Genomic DNA, 17,456 nt, shown 5'->3' on the forward strand with positions numbered 1-17,456 from the left:
GGCTGTCGGCTCCGGAGAGGGCAGACTGTCGGCTAGCCCTCCTAGCCCTCCGGGGGACAGCCTAGGAAGGCGGGAGGATGGCCTGAAGCCTTAGGATAAGTTACCCCGGTGGAACTTTCCCGCTTTTCTACAGGCAAGAAGATGGAGAAAGAAAAAACGCTATGGTTAAGTAAATGCCATACATCTTAATACCGCCATCTGAAGCTCCCAATTCACCACACTAATATCACATACAGCCAAACTGCTCCTGACGGACATGGTTAGAGAGAAACCTACTATTCCCAATGACTGGATTTATTACCTTGGCACAAAAAAAGATCTAAAGACTCAAGTGCAGGAGTATTCACAAAAGCCCTTTTTAGTAGTAAACCACCGCTGCAGGTTCTGTGTAATACTGAGGCATCAGAAAACAGCCACGGCCCTATGACAGGTCACGCGGTAACTCCCTCCCATTAGTAACACTAGAGATACGGTTGTAATTGCATAGTCTTCCAGAACCACGAAACAAACCAGGAGCCAGCTCCTTTCCTGAAGGCCCAGGTTTACTCCGACAGGGCCCGGGGCTAGTGAGCTCCCTGCGTCAGCTGCAGTGTGACACTGATCCAGGAATTAACTGTCTCGACCTCCCGCATCTCTCCTTCACGACCATTCGGTATGCAAGTCACACGTCTCCCAGATCCACAAACTCATCTTCTCGTTTGGCCAAATCTTCTTCATCTCCCAAAGCTTTCCAGCCGCTGGTGGGTAACACGGGCTTAGAGGAATGTCGCTGCAGCAAAGCAAAAGGAAACAAGGAGGACAGGCGGGCAGAGTTCCTCAGCAGGCAGGGAGCCTCCGCCTGGAGGGCCTCCTGGGTGTGGTGTCTCTCGTCGATTTTCTCTTGTAAGCTCTGGACTTCCTCCATCATTTCCAAGAGTTTGCTCATGGTGGCCACTCTGCCACCGCCTAGGATTTGGGCTTCTGGAATCCAACGCAGGTAGCGCTGGGCCCAGACTCTGATCTCGGGCCCCTCTATGTGAGGCAACAACAAGCCATGGTAGTCAGTAGGCTTGCTGTGCCAGCTGTCATAGAACTCCCGAAAGGTGTCTTGCAGCTCATCAGAAGAATTAATAAGTTTACTAATTCTCTTGCCCAGAAGGTTCTTAATTAAATGATCTGTTTCTTCCCTGAAAAATCCTCTTTTGGGAGATGACTTAGACTGGGGCAGCGGCAAAGAAAGTTGTCGTTGATGCTTCAAGAGAAAACACAGATAAAAATCTCTGGTTAACATAAAAGGCAGTTACAGCTGTTACTGTAAAGACAGGGGCTGGGTGGGCCCTGGGCTGGGTGGGCCCTAATCCTGCTTAAACAAGTGCCATGAGACACGAGAGTTGCCATGTGCACACACACTCATTAGAACGCTGTTGCGGAGAGGAAGGGGGTTCACCCCACCTTGACCACTGTGCTGTAAACAAACGGGGGGACGGGGGGCACGGGAACAGGAGGCAGCTGGGCTAAAGGCACACTGTGACAACTTCCTCCTCTCCTGTAAAGAAAACACCAATGACCCAGAGAACTCTGGAAGAACTGGTTTGACTTAGGATAGGTCAAAGATTTAGAGAAGCTCAGGGGTGATGCTAAGGGAGTAAAATGTTTTTTTTGGTTTTTTTTTTGGCAATTTTTTGCTATAGGACACGTGTTCTCTCCAGAGAGACAGGAAGTGAAAAATCAACCCACCCCCCATCCCCCGCCACCGAGGGGATAGCCATGCCACAATCCCTTCTCTCAGGATTTTGGGCACGCATACACACACTCCCAGCCCGAGTTTCAAGCCTCTGGGTCTGGGACTTGAACTGTGGTAGGCCATGTGGGAGTCCAGAGATGTAACCATTATGCCATCTGCTGGTCTCAATGTTTCTTCTTTGAGAACTTCAGAATGGTCAACTGCTACCACAGCTCAACACCTGCAAGGAAGTAGTGCAGCCACCTGAAGGTCCTGCCATGGCAGAAATAACCTAGGAGCTTATTGGGCATCCAGTGGGAGTGCTGGCCTCAGTCATAATGACTCTTGTGGACAAAAGTGTCAGAGGCAGCTGGGAGCATAGGAATCTGAGGAGCTGGCTGCATCAGCTAGACGATCTTGCCTGACAACATTCATGGAGCAGAAAACGTCACGGCATTTGCATGTTTCTCCTCCTTGGTAATTCTCTCTACAGCCAAACAAGGTGTTAGATTTGGGGTGCTCTGTGAAAGGGCTGGAAAGATGGGGAAAGTGGTAGAAGGCCAAGAGGGTTACATAATGTGCAAAAGAGAAGCTAAACTGCTTCCCAACTCTTGCTCTTGAGATGTTGATCTGAAGAGAAATAGACAAAACCATTTTTTTTTTTAGAGTTTTTTTTTTTGCTATAAGGCGCGTGTGCTCGCCAGACAAAGAGAGACAGAGAGATAGAAAGCGAGAAATCACCCCCCAGGGGGGATGGCCACGCCGCAATTCCTTCTCCTCCATTCTCCTCTCGGGATCTTGGGCACGCGTGCACACACACCGGGCTTGAGTTTAAGCCACTGGGTCCAGGATGTGAACCATGGTCAACTACATGGGAGTCCAGCGACATAGCCATCATGCTAACTGCTGGTGCCTAGACAAAACGATTTTCAAGCTAGTCCTATAACTTTTATGCTATTTCCCTGTAAAAAGAATAACTACTATAAAGGAAAGACTTCCTTGTTATGGAATAGAAAAACAACAAAAATACAGAGAAAAAAGCAAAACCACCCAGAATACCACAACTCAGACATGACTAGGATTTTGGACATTCCACTGGCAACAGGAGAGGCAAAGCCCAGGAGGCAATGGCTGCTCTTCTCTGTGGTGACCAAGGTGAGTCAAGTGGGGCAGGGGCCCGGGGAACGCAGATAAACCTGTCCCTGTGCTTACTGCATGCTAGGCTTTGGGCTCAGTGCACGTGTGCTGATCTACCTAATTCAGATAGTCACTATTAATGCCTTATCTTATAAATGAGGAAAGTAAGGTACAGAGTTAAGTAATCCTACAAAGGCACCAGCTACCCAGTGCAAGGTGGTTTCAAGCCCAGAACCGGGGCTCTTACCTGCACCCACCTGGTCTTGGAAGCCCCCTTCTCTCAATCTCCAAGTGAGCAGAATATTCAAGGCAGGCCAAGGTGGGGGCTGCCCCAGGTGCCCAGAGCCAGGTTGAGGCCTGTGGCTGAGGCCAAGACTGCACACCTGAGCGGAATCCTGCCCTGGCGTGCAATTCCCAGAGCAGCACTTGACGCTGGCCAGCCACAGCTTCCTCCGAGTCTCCAGAGAACTTCTCCAAGGCTAACTGTCCACTCAACACAATCAAAGTTTCTGCTACCCAGCCCCACCTCCGCTCTGTCTAGCACAATCTGCAATCCCCAACCCTTCGGCTCCAGCCTCTTGCATCAGCCTGCTCTTGGAGGTTCTGTCTAATACTTAGGCATCAGAATATACTCAATGGTCTACCGCTGTCTACAAGGAGAACAGAGATATGGGCTCTAAGGAGAGAAGTTCTTAGGAGGTAGAACCTCAGTAAAATAAGAGGTAGGCCTAGTCATCTGTGAGGTGCCCTGCCACTCTGATCCTAACCTAGCTCTCAGGTGAATGCACATGCAGCCACTAGGGGGCACAATGCACTGAGGAAAAACTGGTCTCTGGCCAAGCCCAGGGCAATTATGGTCAAACTGGCAGAAAAGAGACCTGAGGAACCCTGAAAGGGCACAGTGGAGTTTCAGGTCATTCAGCTGCTGACATCGTGTCTGAGTACTGGCTCTGGCTCACCAAGATCCCCAGTTCTCATCAGAATGGAACCTGCTCCTACAGAAGTGACCAGGCTTTTCAGGCCCCCTCGGGACCAGGCAGGACCAGAAAGATGGCATGGCACTGACTGACACACGCTGACTTGCATTTACTGTCACCCGCTTTCCCTTCTTCAAGGGGAATGTTTTGGGCTTACAGATAGAGCTGGGAAATGCCTTTAAATCATTTATCAGTTAAAGACCATTGGCGTTTCAACAAATAGTAAAATCAGAAACAAATATTTGAAGCGGGTAATAATTTTTTTTGGGGGGGAGAGGTTTTTGCTATAAGGCACGTGCGCTCACCAAAAAGACAGAGAGACAGAAAGCAAGAAATCACCCCCTGGGGGGATGGCCACACCACAATCCCTTCTCCTCCATTCTCCTCTCGGGATCTTGGGCACGCACACACACGCGCCTGGCATGAGTTTAAGCCACCGGGTCTGGTTCTAGGACTTGAACCGTGGTCGGCTACAAGGGAGTTCAGCGTATAGCCATTATGCCAACTGCTGGTCCCAGGGAGTAATAATTTTTTTGATGTTTGTGATTTAAAGTATGAGTGAGCAAACTATAACCTCGGGCCAAATCTGGTCTGGCACCCGTTTCTATAAGCACTGGGACCCAGCCAGGCCTGCCAGGGCACTGTCTCTGGCTGTTTTTGTGCTACAACAGCAGACAGGGGTGGTTGTGACAGAGAGCACAAGGCCCTTGACAGAAAAAGTTTGCCAATTCCTGGCTCACAGGTAGAGCTCATGACGGAAGTCTTACTATTTGACACACGAACTGGTACACACTGAGAAAAACCTTAGACCGATGCCCCTTTCACTCAACTAACCACACACGCAGGCCAGGCTAACGGCCCCGAGTCTGCGCAACATGGCGACGGCAGTGGCATCCTCAGTGACGTTCAGCGTATGGCCCCCTCTCACCCCAGTGATCTGCTAAAGTCAAGGGTTCTAACAGACCCTGACGACTGACGTAACACACATCTTCCACTGTGCAGGCTGTTCCAGAAGGTGAGCCACATGAACAGACAGAATCCATGCGTCACTGTTATGCCTACACACGCGGGACTGTGGGGGGGACACAGGGGGTCTGGACGTATGGACATCTTACTTTGAAATGCGTGCCTTTCCGCTGGCCTTTGTCCAGTTTCGGCTTTTCCACATAAAGAGGGTTTTTGAGCAACGTCTGGGCTTTGGGTTCAAACTGTACAGACCAGTCCCACACGGTGAGCAGATTCAAAGGCTTGCTTTGTGTGTCCTGGCTTTCCCTGCCCTGCCAAAACAAGCACAGGTCACGACGGCTTCCAGGGAGGGCTGAGGAAAGCAAACAGAGTTCTGAGAGACAGGCACCAGGAAGGGCGCCCCGCCCTGAGGATGAATATTAATGGCCATTTCACTTTTTAAAAATAAGTTTCTTTCTTTCATGAGAGAAGGAGAGTCAGGGATACCAACAAGGTTTTGTCACACTGTGATTTTCCCCCAGTCGTCGAGCTGGCCAGGATCATGGGGACGCCTCATGTGTCAGCTCAACGTGGGACCAGAACCCAGGGCTTTCTCATAGGGCTCCAGTATGGCTGAGTGGCGGCTACCACCTGTGCCATCCCCACTGGGCCATTTGTAAAGACTCGGGCTACAGAGGGTATTTGCTAAAAATGTTCCGAGGAGGAAGAGAGTGAGAAGGCACTTTCTGGTAGACTCCTTGCCACCCACTGTGCTGGGCATTTTCACAACCTTGTGTGGTAGTCACTGTTTTTCTAATTTTACATTTGAGGTAACTGAGGCTCAGAGAACTGAAGTGGACTGCCTGCGGTCCCAAAGCTGAAACCACACTGGAATCCCAGGTGTGACTGGAATGCCACGGTTTGCTGTGCTGCTTTATCTTGGGATTAACTAACCCTATGAGCTTGGTGAATCCCGAGGTCACCAGGAAGCTGGCCAGAAGCACTGAGATCAGTTTAGAAAGCGTGATCCCCCTGGAGCACAGCCTCAAGAGGGACTGATGGAGGTCAGGAGGGAAAGGAAACCCTAGCGACCCCTCTACCTGGTCTCCGTGCTCTTTACAGAGCTGCACCAGGCAGGCGTCAGGCAGAGGGGAGGGAGGGCAGCTGGTCTGCCTTTGCAAAGGGGAGTTCGGAATCTGCTTCATTCGCCAGCTCCAACAGTCGCTTTCAGCTCCAATATCTACCGCGGGGCCTTGGCCAAGTTAATTGTCCTCTGTGGGCCTCAGCTTTCTCAGGGCTAATAATATAATACACACCCCACAGGGTTAAGTATTCATACCTAGAAAGCACTTAGGACAATGGCTGTTATACAATGTTAAATGAACGTCATCTTAGCATCGATATTCCTATAGCCTATGGGGTGCGGGGAGTGTCTTCAAAAGGTTCAAGGAAAATACCTATTATGAAAAATCTATACAGAAATTATACATTTTTTTCTACACCAGAGTAAATCATACTTGAATACCATATTTCCATGAGCTTTTTGAAGTCCTTTGGTATCTATGAGATGGAGTTTCTTTTTCTTTTAGAGAGGTTTTTGCTATAGGGTGTGTACGTTCACCAGAAAGATAGAGAGAGACAGAGAGATAGAAAGCGAGAAATCACCCCTAGAGGGGATGGCCACGCTGCAATCCCTTCTCTCCAGTCTCCTCTCGGGATCTTGGGAACGCACACACACATGTGCCCGGCGTGAGTTTAAGCCAGTGGGTCTGGGACTCGAACTGTGGTGGACTACATGGGAGAGTCCAGTGATGTAGTTATAACGTCATCTGCTGGTTCCAAGAGATGGAGTTTCTTTAATACTCAGGTTCCTAAGAGAGACTCTTACCATGTTTGTATCTTTTTGATGAGGCGAATTGAAGAAGAAGGTGCTAAAAATGGGAATGTACAGGCTATCTGACAGAACAGTCAGGTAAGTCTCTGTGAATTCAAATGCCGGGGGATGCTGGTGCACCAGCTGCCAGACACAATCCAAGAAAAGCAGGAACACAGGAACCTGCATGGAAACAAGACACATGTTACTTAGTGGGGACAGAGCCCAAGGCACAGTGTCCCGAGTCCAGGGGCAGCCATCTCAACAGCTGTGCACCAACCATGCGTGGGCACATTCTCCAGAAAGACAGTGCACTCCATCCCACCCCAAGTGGCAAATATGCTCAGCTGAAAGCACAAGCTCGTGGGCCACTATCAGTATTTAGAAGCACTTATCTATCACATAGGATAGCACCTATCTTCATAAAGATGACATATGTAAAGTCAGTTTTTTTTTCTTTTTGGAGAGGTTTTCGCTATAGGGCGTGTGCGCTCGCCAGACAGACGGAGAGAGACATAGAGACAGAAAGCAAGAAATCACCCCCCAGGGGGGATGGTCACACTGCAATCCCTTCTCCTCCATTCTCCTCTCGGGATCTTTGGCACGCACACACACGCGCCCGGCGTGAGTTTTAAGCCACCAGGTCTGGGACGTGAACCGCGGTCGACTATGTGGGAGTCCAGCGACATAGCCATTACGCTAACTGCTGGTTCCCTAAAGTCACAGTCTTGATCAGCATTAACAGATGACCTTTTGCAATCAATTATCTGATGAGAAGCAATGCTAACTCTGAATCCCAATGAAGTGAAATGGTATCTCCCCTGAAAAAAATTTCATTCTTGGGGGCCAGCAGGTGGTGTGGTGGTGAAGGCGCTGAACTCTCACATGGCCGATTGTGGTTCAACTCTTGGATTGGCAGCTTGCTTTCTCACTTCCTCTCTCTGTCTCTCACTGGTCAAAAAATTTTTTTTTCTTTTTGGTGGGGGCCAGCAGGTGGTATGGTGGTTGGGGTGCTGGACACTCCCATGTGGCCAACCACAATTCGTCCCAGACCTGGTGGCTTACTTTCACACTTTCCCTCTCTCTCTCTCTAGTCATACTGAAATAAATGAATGAATAAATAAAATTTTTAAAAAAGATTTAATTCCATATGTTATTATTATTTTTTAATTTAACCAGAGAGAGAGAGAGAGAGAAAGGGAAAGCAAGAAAGCAGATCGCCAGGTCTGGGACTTGAACCATGGCCGGACATGTGGGAATCCAGTGCCTTTAACCACCACATCACCTGCCAGCCTCTCTGGTCAAACTTTTTATATAGAATAATAATAAATAAAGTTAAATAATAATAAAAAAAGAATTCCATTCTCCTGGTAGTGCTGTATTACAAACATTCCACTCAATTATGATTGCTATTTTGAATGTTGTCCATTAAAAAAATGATAAGGGGAGTATTTTCATCCTACAGCCTGCCCCCACACTAATAGTTGGGGGTTGGGGAGTCCTGGAGACTAAGCTGGCCTGAGAAACCACCTTCTCCACCCCCAACAGTGAGGGCCCAGGAGACAAAGAGGATGGGACAGAAAGTAGATGTGGCAAAAATGGGCTAATTTTTTTCACAAAGGCACTTTTTTAACCTTTGGGCCTCCTTTATTAGCTGCCCAGAGGCGAGTCCTTTATTAGTGATAACAATACATTTCTAAGGCGTTTTATCATTTACAAAGTGCTTAGTTTTCTCGATTCAACACTATTCCTGCCAGGTGGGTAAGATACACGATAGCAGGATATCAGAGTGTCTCCCTCTGACCGGAGGAAACAGGAGACTTTAAGAGGCTGGCCAAAATCTCACACGGCGCTCGTAAGAGACAGTGCTCTTGAATCAAACCCAGGCCTGCTTCAGTAAAATCACAAAGCAGACCACCCAGTTTTCCTTTAAAACGCCAATGTGTTGTTTTGAGAAGCTAATATTCTTTTTTTTTTAAAGACAGACTTTTGATATAGGGCATGTGTTCCAACCCCAAGAGATAGAGACACATGATGTGAGAAGTCACTCCCTAGAGGGGTGGCCATGCCACAATCCCTTCTTCTCCAGTCTCTTCTTGATATTTTGGGTACACACGTACATGTGCCTGGTGTGAGTTTGAAGCTGCTGGGTCCAGGACTTGAACCATGGTCAACTACGTGGGAGTCCATTGATGGAACCACTATGTCATCTACTAGTCGCGCTAAAAAACATTCATATAGCAACTTCATTTCACGCCTCCTTTGATGCACAGTATCACGGAGTGGGAAATATTTGTGCTTCCTTGCAGAGTCAAGGACATGGACAGAAAAAAAATAACACTGACTTCAAGGGCTGGGTGAACATCAGACCAGGTCTTTCCTCGGTCGCTTTCCTTCCCCATCGGACTTAGTGCCTCTCAGTCTCTTTTCTCATCGTATACAAAAACACACTCTTCTCCACGCAGCATCAGCTCTCTCTGCTTAACACAGAATGCGAACCTCACCAACATTCCTAATCAGTTCCTCAATGTCCCCCCAAGACTAAAAGATGGAGATTTCTATTCAGCTCAGTGGGGTACAGATAAAGGCCACGGTCTCCCCAGGAAATGCTGAGCCCTTCAGGACAGCAGCCAAGGCTCTGTCCCCACAGCACGCTGTGCCAAGCTGTTCCACACCACACCCCTGCTGGCTACGGGAATCAGAAGTACCACAAGTCACGCTAGCGTGCACTGGCTCTGCAGGTAATCCAGCCAGAGGAAGTTCATCTGTTGCTGTTTTCCCTTCCACCAGCCAGCAAGCTGGCAGCCAAGGGAATGTGTACTCGCCTAGACGAGTCCACCACAATTTGGGGTTCATTTTCACTGAGTGAATTAAAACGCAGAGCAGAGGCAGCTGCAGGCACAGGAGCGCCATTACCGCTCACGCCTTAGTCCTGGATGGCCTGTGCTTTATTTTGAACAAGTTGTTCATGTGAGGGAAAATTTGCTTTGTGCTATGAAGTATTTTCTGCAGGAAACCCACAGTCAATATCCATCTATGGCAAACACTAACTTAGCAGAAATTGTAGGCGTCTCCCTTGCTGAGCCACTTTATATGTAGGCTCCATGGATCAGTATCACTCCCGGCATGCAGGATCTGCACACCCTCGGTACGCGGGTAAGTAGAGGAAGAAACTGAGCAGCTCAGCGGCGGGAAGAGTCTGCAACGAGGGAGCTCACCTCCTCTTTGTCACTCTGGCGGAGATGGTTGCAGCGATCCAAGAAACAGTGGCCGCCCATGACCCACTCCTTCTGGACGAGGCTCTGGAAGCCGATCCTGGTTCTACAGTGGGGGTCCATCATCACTTGCACCAGGGAGGAGACGAGGCAGCAGAGGTCGGAAGCGTTCTCCTCTAGGAGGGGCCGGGCAGCAGCGTCAAGAGGAAGGAGGGGAAACGGTGTTAAAAAGCTGCAGTGTTTTCACTCTCACTGAAAAGCAGGGTGCCCCGCACCAAGGCTGTGGGTTATAGTCAGGCTCTTATCCCCTCAAGGCAAGTGCCAATTTAAAAAAAAAAAAAAAAAGATCATGACCTGAGACTGAGAGACAGACTGCTTCTGGCCCATCGAGTAGGGGTTTGGCATACACAGGTACCAAGTGTGGATTTCCTTACTGAACAGACACATGGCAATACTGCAGATCCTCTCAGCAGCTGCATGTCCAGATGTCCACGCCATGTGAGTGGAACCAGCCACATAGGACAACCTGCTGCCTGGCTCCACAGACTCAAAAGCCCTTCGTCCTGGGGCGTCAAGGCCCCCATCAATGAACTCTCTGTTCCAGGGCTCAGCTGCTACACAGACTCAACCTCGAGAGCACCTTTCTTCCACTCCGAGGTCCCCCACTCACTTCTTCTGTAGAAGTTTAGTATTTCTGGATAGCACCACAATGGTCTCTTGCTTTAGCTCCAAGGCCCTTTCCTTTTCTAACAAACCCAGAGAGGCCTGCTTCTCCTTGCCTAGGTCACAGGAGGAATTCTCTTTGGTCTACTGCCCCATGTGTCCACCTGGAATGCACTTTACAAAGCCCATACAATAAGAAGTTCATTCAGGAACTTCTTTAACATTCATGACTAAGAGCACATAAAAACATATGTCTACAGTCTTGCATGGTCTTAGGGTGTTAAGATTCTAAAAGTCAGAGTCTATGTTCTCATGGATTCTTCTTTATAAAAACAAGTGCAGGGACTGGCAGGTGGCATGGTGCTGGACCCCCACATGGCCAACTGCAGTTCAAGTCCAGGACCTGGTGGCTTGCTTTCTCGCTTTTCATTTCCCTTTCTCTGGCTCCCTCTAGTCAAACTAAAATATAACAAATAAAATTAAATAAATACATATTTTCAAAATGAAGTGCAAGACAAGATGCCTTTTAAAAATGACCACAAAGAAGACAGTACTTGTATTAACATGGTTGGAGAAACTTGAGAATGAACTGGAACTAGGAAGGTGTTTATATTGTTACGACTCTTTCATCCTGACCCTTATATTCAAGAGTCACTATACACCCAGGAGTACACCTGTCTGCTGCAGGAAACAAGCCTAAATTAAGGGAAGTCATGAGTTGAAAAGAAAGACTTTTTGGCTCAGCTGCAGTGGTATGCGTGAAGATGCTCTGTTCCTCTGCTAGAACAGGAGGTTGCCTGGGTTCAGTTCCTGGTCCAACTTAACGGCTCATGCAGTGGTGTGCACCTGTAATCCCAGCAACTAGGTGAGGCTGAGGCGGGAGAATCCTGAGTGAAAGGCTGGCCTGGATGACACAGTGAGACACTGTCTACAGTGTCTACAGAGAAGATCGTGCTGGAACACATCTCTAGCCCCAGCTGGGAGGCTAACATAGGAGGATGGTAACGTGGTAAGACCCTGTCCTTGGAAAGGGTGGGGCAGTAAGTACCACAGGGGAACTACGCTGCTCAGCAATGCTGGATCCATACGGTGACTGTGGGTCTAGTTCCCCAGCTGTTCTGTACATGCTCGTGCTCATGATCCTGACTGGCTGGGAAGGATGGAGAGTGGCATCGTGGTGTGGGACCCTGTTGAGGGTGCTTGTCTTTCTCTCTCACTAAAAAAAAAAAAAAAAAAAAGAAAGAAAGAAAGAAATGTTTGCGGCCAGCCAGTGGCATGGTGGTTAAGGCAGCTGGATCCTACATTGCTGCTGTATGGTTTGGGTCCCAGACCCTGCAGCTTGAAAAACACATCAGGCTTATGTGCGTGCCCAAAATCTCAGGAAGCGAGTAGAGAAGAAGGGACTGTGGCATGGCCATCCCCTCTGGGGGGTACACATGCACTCTACAAATTAACAATAAATAAATAGGGGCTGGCAGGTGCCATGGTGGTTAAGGTCATACAATCAACTGCAATTCAAGTCCTGGATCTGGCGACTTGCTTTCTCACTATCCTTTTCTCTCTCTCTGGTCCAGTTTAAAAAAATATTAATAATGAATAAAATAAATAAATAACAATAAACTTAAAAGAAAGGAACATTTTTTGTCTTCTACTGCTGTAAATTTTTATTATTTATTTAAAGCTTTTTTGCCATAGGGCTTTTTTGCTCACTGGACCGAGATAGAGAGATACAGTGAGAGAAAAAGTGAGGAATCACCCCCCACACACACCCAGGAGGAATGGATATGCTGCAATCCCTTCTCCTCCTGGGATTTTTGGGCACACACATGCATGTAAGCAGTGTGATTCTCAAGCCACCAGGTCTGGGACTCAAACCATAGTCCGTCATGTGGGAGTCCTGCACCTTAACCATGATACCACCTGCTGTTAAGTTTTCATCTTTAAGGGAATCCTTCTTAGGGTGTTAACAGTAGTATACTCATGGTGACAGGAACAGAAGCTAGAAAATGAGATCTCCAAGGGGAGATGGCTCCGAGTGCATTTAGGAGTGAAGGACACCCGGGTACCTCAGCTAGAGTCAGATTTCACCGTATGCAATAGCATGGCTAGTGCTACCTGGCCTGGAGCCTTCCAGCCCCTCATCTTCTTTCCTCCTTTTCACCAGTTACTCGGTACTCGAATAGTGCTCTGTTCTGTGGCTGTTGGTTAGGTCTGCACAATAATATGCTTAGTGGAACTTTCCCATTTGAATGGAGATTTCTACGGAGCTCTGCACTAGGGAGGTGTTCCGTACGTAATGTATTAAGACCTCAGTGAGCCAGTACCGGGTGGTCCAGAAGCAGGGAAGACACATTTCCCAGTCTGCCCTTAGAACATAAGTCCCACAATCATGGAGAACATCAGGAAAAAAAATAAAAGCTTGGAGATGTAAAAACGGGGGTGGGGGGCAGCCTTCTTAGTCTGTAGCACTGAGCTACAAGAAACTAAAGAGTCTAAATAGCAAGTAGGATTTTAGCTCACAGCTAACCAGTTACAGCAACAATCTTTTCCTATGGGGCACATGTGCTAGCCAGAGATAGATGGAGGTGGGGGAGTAAGAAATCACCCCCTAGGAGGGATGGGCACGCTAAAATTCCTTCCCCTCCAGTCTCCTCTTGGAGTTCTGGGCACACATGGACAGCGTGATTTTCAAGCTGCTGGGTTCAGGACTCGAACATGCAGTTTAGCCATGTGGGATTTAGTGCCTTACCCTCCATGCCACCTGTTGGCCCTGTACCCGCCTTTTACACATTCTGAATGTTTATGCCACTGCCCTCATGTAGACCAAGTAAAACCACCAAGGAAAAGGAAATCACAGTCCATCAACTCACTCAGGCAACGGCACAAAGCTGTCAGACACTGGTATAAAAAGAAAAAAATCAAATCACCTATCATCATTTCTTCATGTAAAAGACATTACTAAAAGATTTTAACTTGAACCAACTGGAGCGAATATACAACAAAATCCAAAACATGAAGAACTGTGAGCTTTGGCAGATACAAGTAACTCCTTTTGGGGATGTAAACAGGCCAGCCAAATGTCAAGTGAACAAATTTTATTTTAAACTGTTAACATGGAAATCCAAACCAAAGCTTAGGAAGAAAAGAAGGGGAAAGATTTCTACACTAACACGTTCCTCTTAAAAGATAATCCTATTACATAAAGCTACATATATTAAAAACTTAATCTTGAGTGAAGGAAAATGAAAATCCTTTGTGCTTTAAATTTATTACCTAAAAGAAGAACGTTCATGTTTTGTGCTTCCAGACATTCTGTAATCTCTATTGCTTTTTTCAGGCAACGTCTAAATAGAAAAAAGAACAAAAAAGGCATTAGATCTTGAGCTTGGTACAATAAATAAGAAGTTTCAAGATGGTCTGAACTAACCTTAGGTTTTCTACCTCATTAATTTTTTTCATGCTACAATGTTCCAGAAAAGAAATGGATTTACCACTTACACTATTCCGGGACACAATCACCTGCCTATTAGAAACAAAACATTTTCAGAAGGGAATCCCAGAGATGAGGTAAAAATGCTGCTAAATAATTTCCAAACTAGAAATTCTTACAGAAAACTACCCAAGTCTGCTGGTGAGGCCTTGTAGGACCCATCAACACGCCCTCTTAGCAACATGATGCACATCCACATGGCTTTATTCCCGGCGGCCTACTGAAGGGTCAGTGTGCCTGAGAAGATCCGATATGCTCAGAAACCCTGTGTCTCTGTCTCTACGTTACATTCCCTTTGAGAATGTTGCACTAATTGCAGCTCTGACTTCTCCCTGACTAATAACCAGGGGTCTCCACACATGTTGTCCTCTGGTTGCCATGGCACCCTGCTGTGGGGCCCTCTTCCCTGTCCCTGGCAACCCTCACACTGCACCGATTCTTTATCTGGTTAGGGAAGTTGACTCTTCTCTGCTCGTCCCACATAAAGCAGGGTTCTATTCCTTTATAACGTTTACCAGTGCAATGACATATTATGTACGTATTATGGAACATGTAGCAGGCTCTTCAAAGCACATGCATTGAGCGTCTGGAGGGCTGTCGCTCCTTTCCACAATACTCACTGCAGAACTGGGAGAGAATACCACGTGAGGGTAAGGAGGGATCTCTCTCCTCCCTTAGCTGCAGCCTAGATCTCATCCTAGACCATTATTTCTGTTCTTACCTCTCTTGGCCATATCCTTAGTGTAACAACAAAGGAGAGGAGCTGCTGAATATACGAAGTAGGAAAGGTAATATAGTTCTATTTCCTGGGACTCCTAACCCAGTGCCAAAGCCAGAAATGACTAACATTAACGATGGTTTTAAAAATGTAACTGTGTAATACGAGTGTAAGATACAAAATTCAGCGAAAAGCCAGCATCCCTCTCATTCTCAATCCCCAGTTTCCTTCCAAGAGGGAGCGCTGCTGCCGCAATTACAACTGTGGGCCACTGCACTCGTTTCTGCAGGCTTGCCGTGCCTCATCTGCAGTGTATCTCCTTGTAAGCAGGTAGCACGTTCACCGATTTCCATCAATGTACACAGAGATACGCAACAAATGTAAAATCCAGCTGAGTCCTAACTAGAAACGTGTGATCTGAGAATATTTAACTATGGAATATCAAACAGTTAAATTATCTGCCAAATTGTCTATTACTTCGAATTTGATAACTGCAAAATTCATGAACAAAACAATGGCTTGAAATACCTGATGATATCAAGCCAGCTGCTACTTTCTAACAGAGAAAACCACTTTATATCTGTGTCCCAAAATTCCATACTGTTATCTGGAAAAAGAAAAAAGAAGAAAGAGGTCAGGTCGCTGTTCACTAACATACCTGCCACAACAGCCTGTGCTACTCGGGGGTGCGCTGCAGATTATCGGCCCTAGACCCCAAATGCAGAACCTGGCACAAGACTCCATTTCAAGTAAAGGGCATTTCAAACTTCAGCTGAAATGGTTTTTGAACTGTGGCCTCTAGGTGCATGTAGTAGTCAAAACGATCTTTATCACTGAAATAAGAAATGTCTACCACACGCATACAAAGCCATGGCCGACCCTGTAGTTCAACAAAGAGTATAACATGTTTTAGGCCAAAAGCTCCAACACCCAGGCTGCTATTCCTAGAAGTGGAAAATGCAACCAGATACATCCAGTGGCATGAGAGCCTGAGGGCGACACTCCGCATTCATCAGAATCTTAAGGTCATTCACCTTGTGCACCATGACACGGTTCCCCCCATACACCTTATAAAGCAGAATCTTGAATTTTACACAAACTTAGTACATTTAAAAACTGCAAACTCAAATCAATAAGAGGCAGATATCCCTGGAAATCCTAGGTGATGAGAATAAAACTAGAATCAAAGTCCTGGATCAAACAGTGACATGAACTACTCTCCTCCAGGTCCCTATTTTTACAAACTCTTCTGTAACACGGAACACAATCCACACCTCTGTGTCCCTTGTGAGGGTGTGAGATTTTGGTATCACATTCACGTTTATCACCCATGCCTGACATAGTCAGTATATGCCATGGGGATTTAAATAAATGTCAGATGAATGAATCCTAAAATAGCTAAGAATTTTGCTAGGTGAAAAAGCTCACATTTGGAAAAGTTACCCTTATGTGTGACAAATTTCAGAGAATAAAGACTCATTCGAGAATGGAGAATTGACAAGTAAACATGATGAGATACCACTAAGTTCTAAACTGGTAACAGTTCAGACAACTAGGCAAGGAAATGAAGGTAGCTGGGATGTGCATATTTCATTTTCTACTTTGTACATTCTGATTAACTGAATATTTTTTACATGGTAAGAAACATACGTGCCCACTTAAGGGGAAAAAACAATTAAGATATTTCCACCTTGGAAAAAAGCCCTAAAAGGAAAACAAACAGATCATTCACTTTACAGAAGTCAGTAAACACAGGCATGGTATAATGGTTCCCAACTCTGAGCGGGAAGAGATCCAGGTCTGGCCACCCGGAACTGTGCACTGAGGAGGGGAGAGGAGAGGACAATCGTGTGGTCGCTGCCACACAAGGAGGCAGTGGGGACAGGTGCGGGGGGAGCATGGGATGGCAGCTGGCCCCTCAGCTAATGGCACTCACACTCCATGACAGTGACCTTGAGGTTGTAAGCCTCTGTGTACTACCAAAAGGAACCCAGGGAAAAGACACCAACTTTCACCTGATCCACGCGGCAGGGCTTTCCCCATTGGACAGAAAGTTTTTGCTGAGCATTCTTCTCACCTATCAGAAACAGCTGTTTAAATTTAGAGTATGCAGCCTGGATTTCCTGCAGGGATAGGAAGTTGCTGGGTAGGTCTTCAGTTTTAACAATTTCATAGGGTGGCCTGTGGATAGTCCTGTAAATTCTAGGTATCAAAAAAATAACATGGGATTAGAAGAACAAACATGAATTTCAAACGGTTTGTTTTCCCCAAGCACTTACTCAGTGCCATGATCTATGTTAAGAGCTCTGTGGAAGTCCTTTCATCTAGCCCTGGTCTACGAGGTAAGAGGTAAAGCTGCAGAGCTGCCGTGCAGTCAGTGGACTGGGGCACAGAAAGGCATGGGGTACAACTATGTGGCCTAAGAGTATCAATAAACTGAGAGTCATGACTTGGACCAAGGCAATGTAATTCCAGTCTATTTCTTTTTTTTCTTTTTTCTTTTTTTCTTTTGGGTAGATGAATTTTCTGTTGGCCACAGGGTGCATGTGTTAGCCAGAGAGAGATATAGAAGGAAAGTGAGAATCAACCCCAGGGAGATGGCCATACTGCAATCTCTTCTCCTCCATTCTGCTCTCGAGATTCTGGGCATGCATGCAACATGTACTGGGCATGATTTTCATGCCACCCAGGTCGTAACTCAAACTGGGGTTGCCCATGTGGGAATCCAATGCCCTA

At 46.9% G+C, this 17,456-nt stretch overlaps 1 protein-coding gene across 3 annotated transcripts in view; it reads right to left on the reverse strand.

The window, feature by feature from the left end:
• Positions 1 to 19: 19 nt before the first annotated feature.
• The window catches only part of MTMR12 (myotubularin related protein 12), a 44,807-nt gene continuing 27,370 nt past the window's right edge, over positions 20 to 17,456 (reverse strand). For 2 of the 3 annotated variants that reach the window (XM_027771874.1, XM_027771876.1), the window contains 7 exons: positions 16,798 to 16,922; positions 15,249 to 15,327; positions 13,786 to 13,856; positions 9,853 to 10,025; positions 6,650 to 6,817; positions 4,932 to 5,093; positions 20 to 1,231 (listed from right to left, as the gene is read on the reverse strand). In XM_027771874.1, the coding sequence (XP_027627675.1) occupies positions 662 to 1,231; positions 4,932 to 5,093; positions 6,650 to 6,817; positions 9,853 to 10,025; positions 13,786 to 13,856; positions 15,249 to 15,327; positions 16,798 to 16,922 (1,348 nt within the window). In that variant the 3' untranslated portion in view covers positions 20 to 661. The remainder of the gene's footprint in view (positions 1,232 to 4,931; positions 5,094 to 6,649; positions 6,818 to 9,852; positions 10,026 to 13,785; positions 13,857 to 15,248; positions 15,328 to 16,797; positions 16,923 to 17,456) is intronic. The other variant, XM_027771875.1, reaches the window with a different exon arrangement.

This window comes from Tupaia chinensis, unplaced genomic scaffold (assembly GCF_000334495.1).
Source record: "Tupaia chinensis unplaced genomic scaffold, TupChi_1.0 Scaffold000237_1, whole genome shotgun sequence".
Lineage (NCBI taxonomy): Eukaryota > Metazoa > Chordata > Mammalia > Scandentia > Tupaiidae > Tupaia > Tupaia belangeri.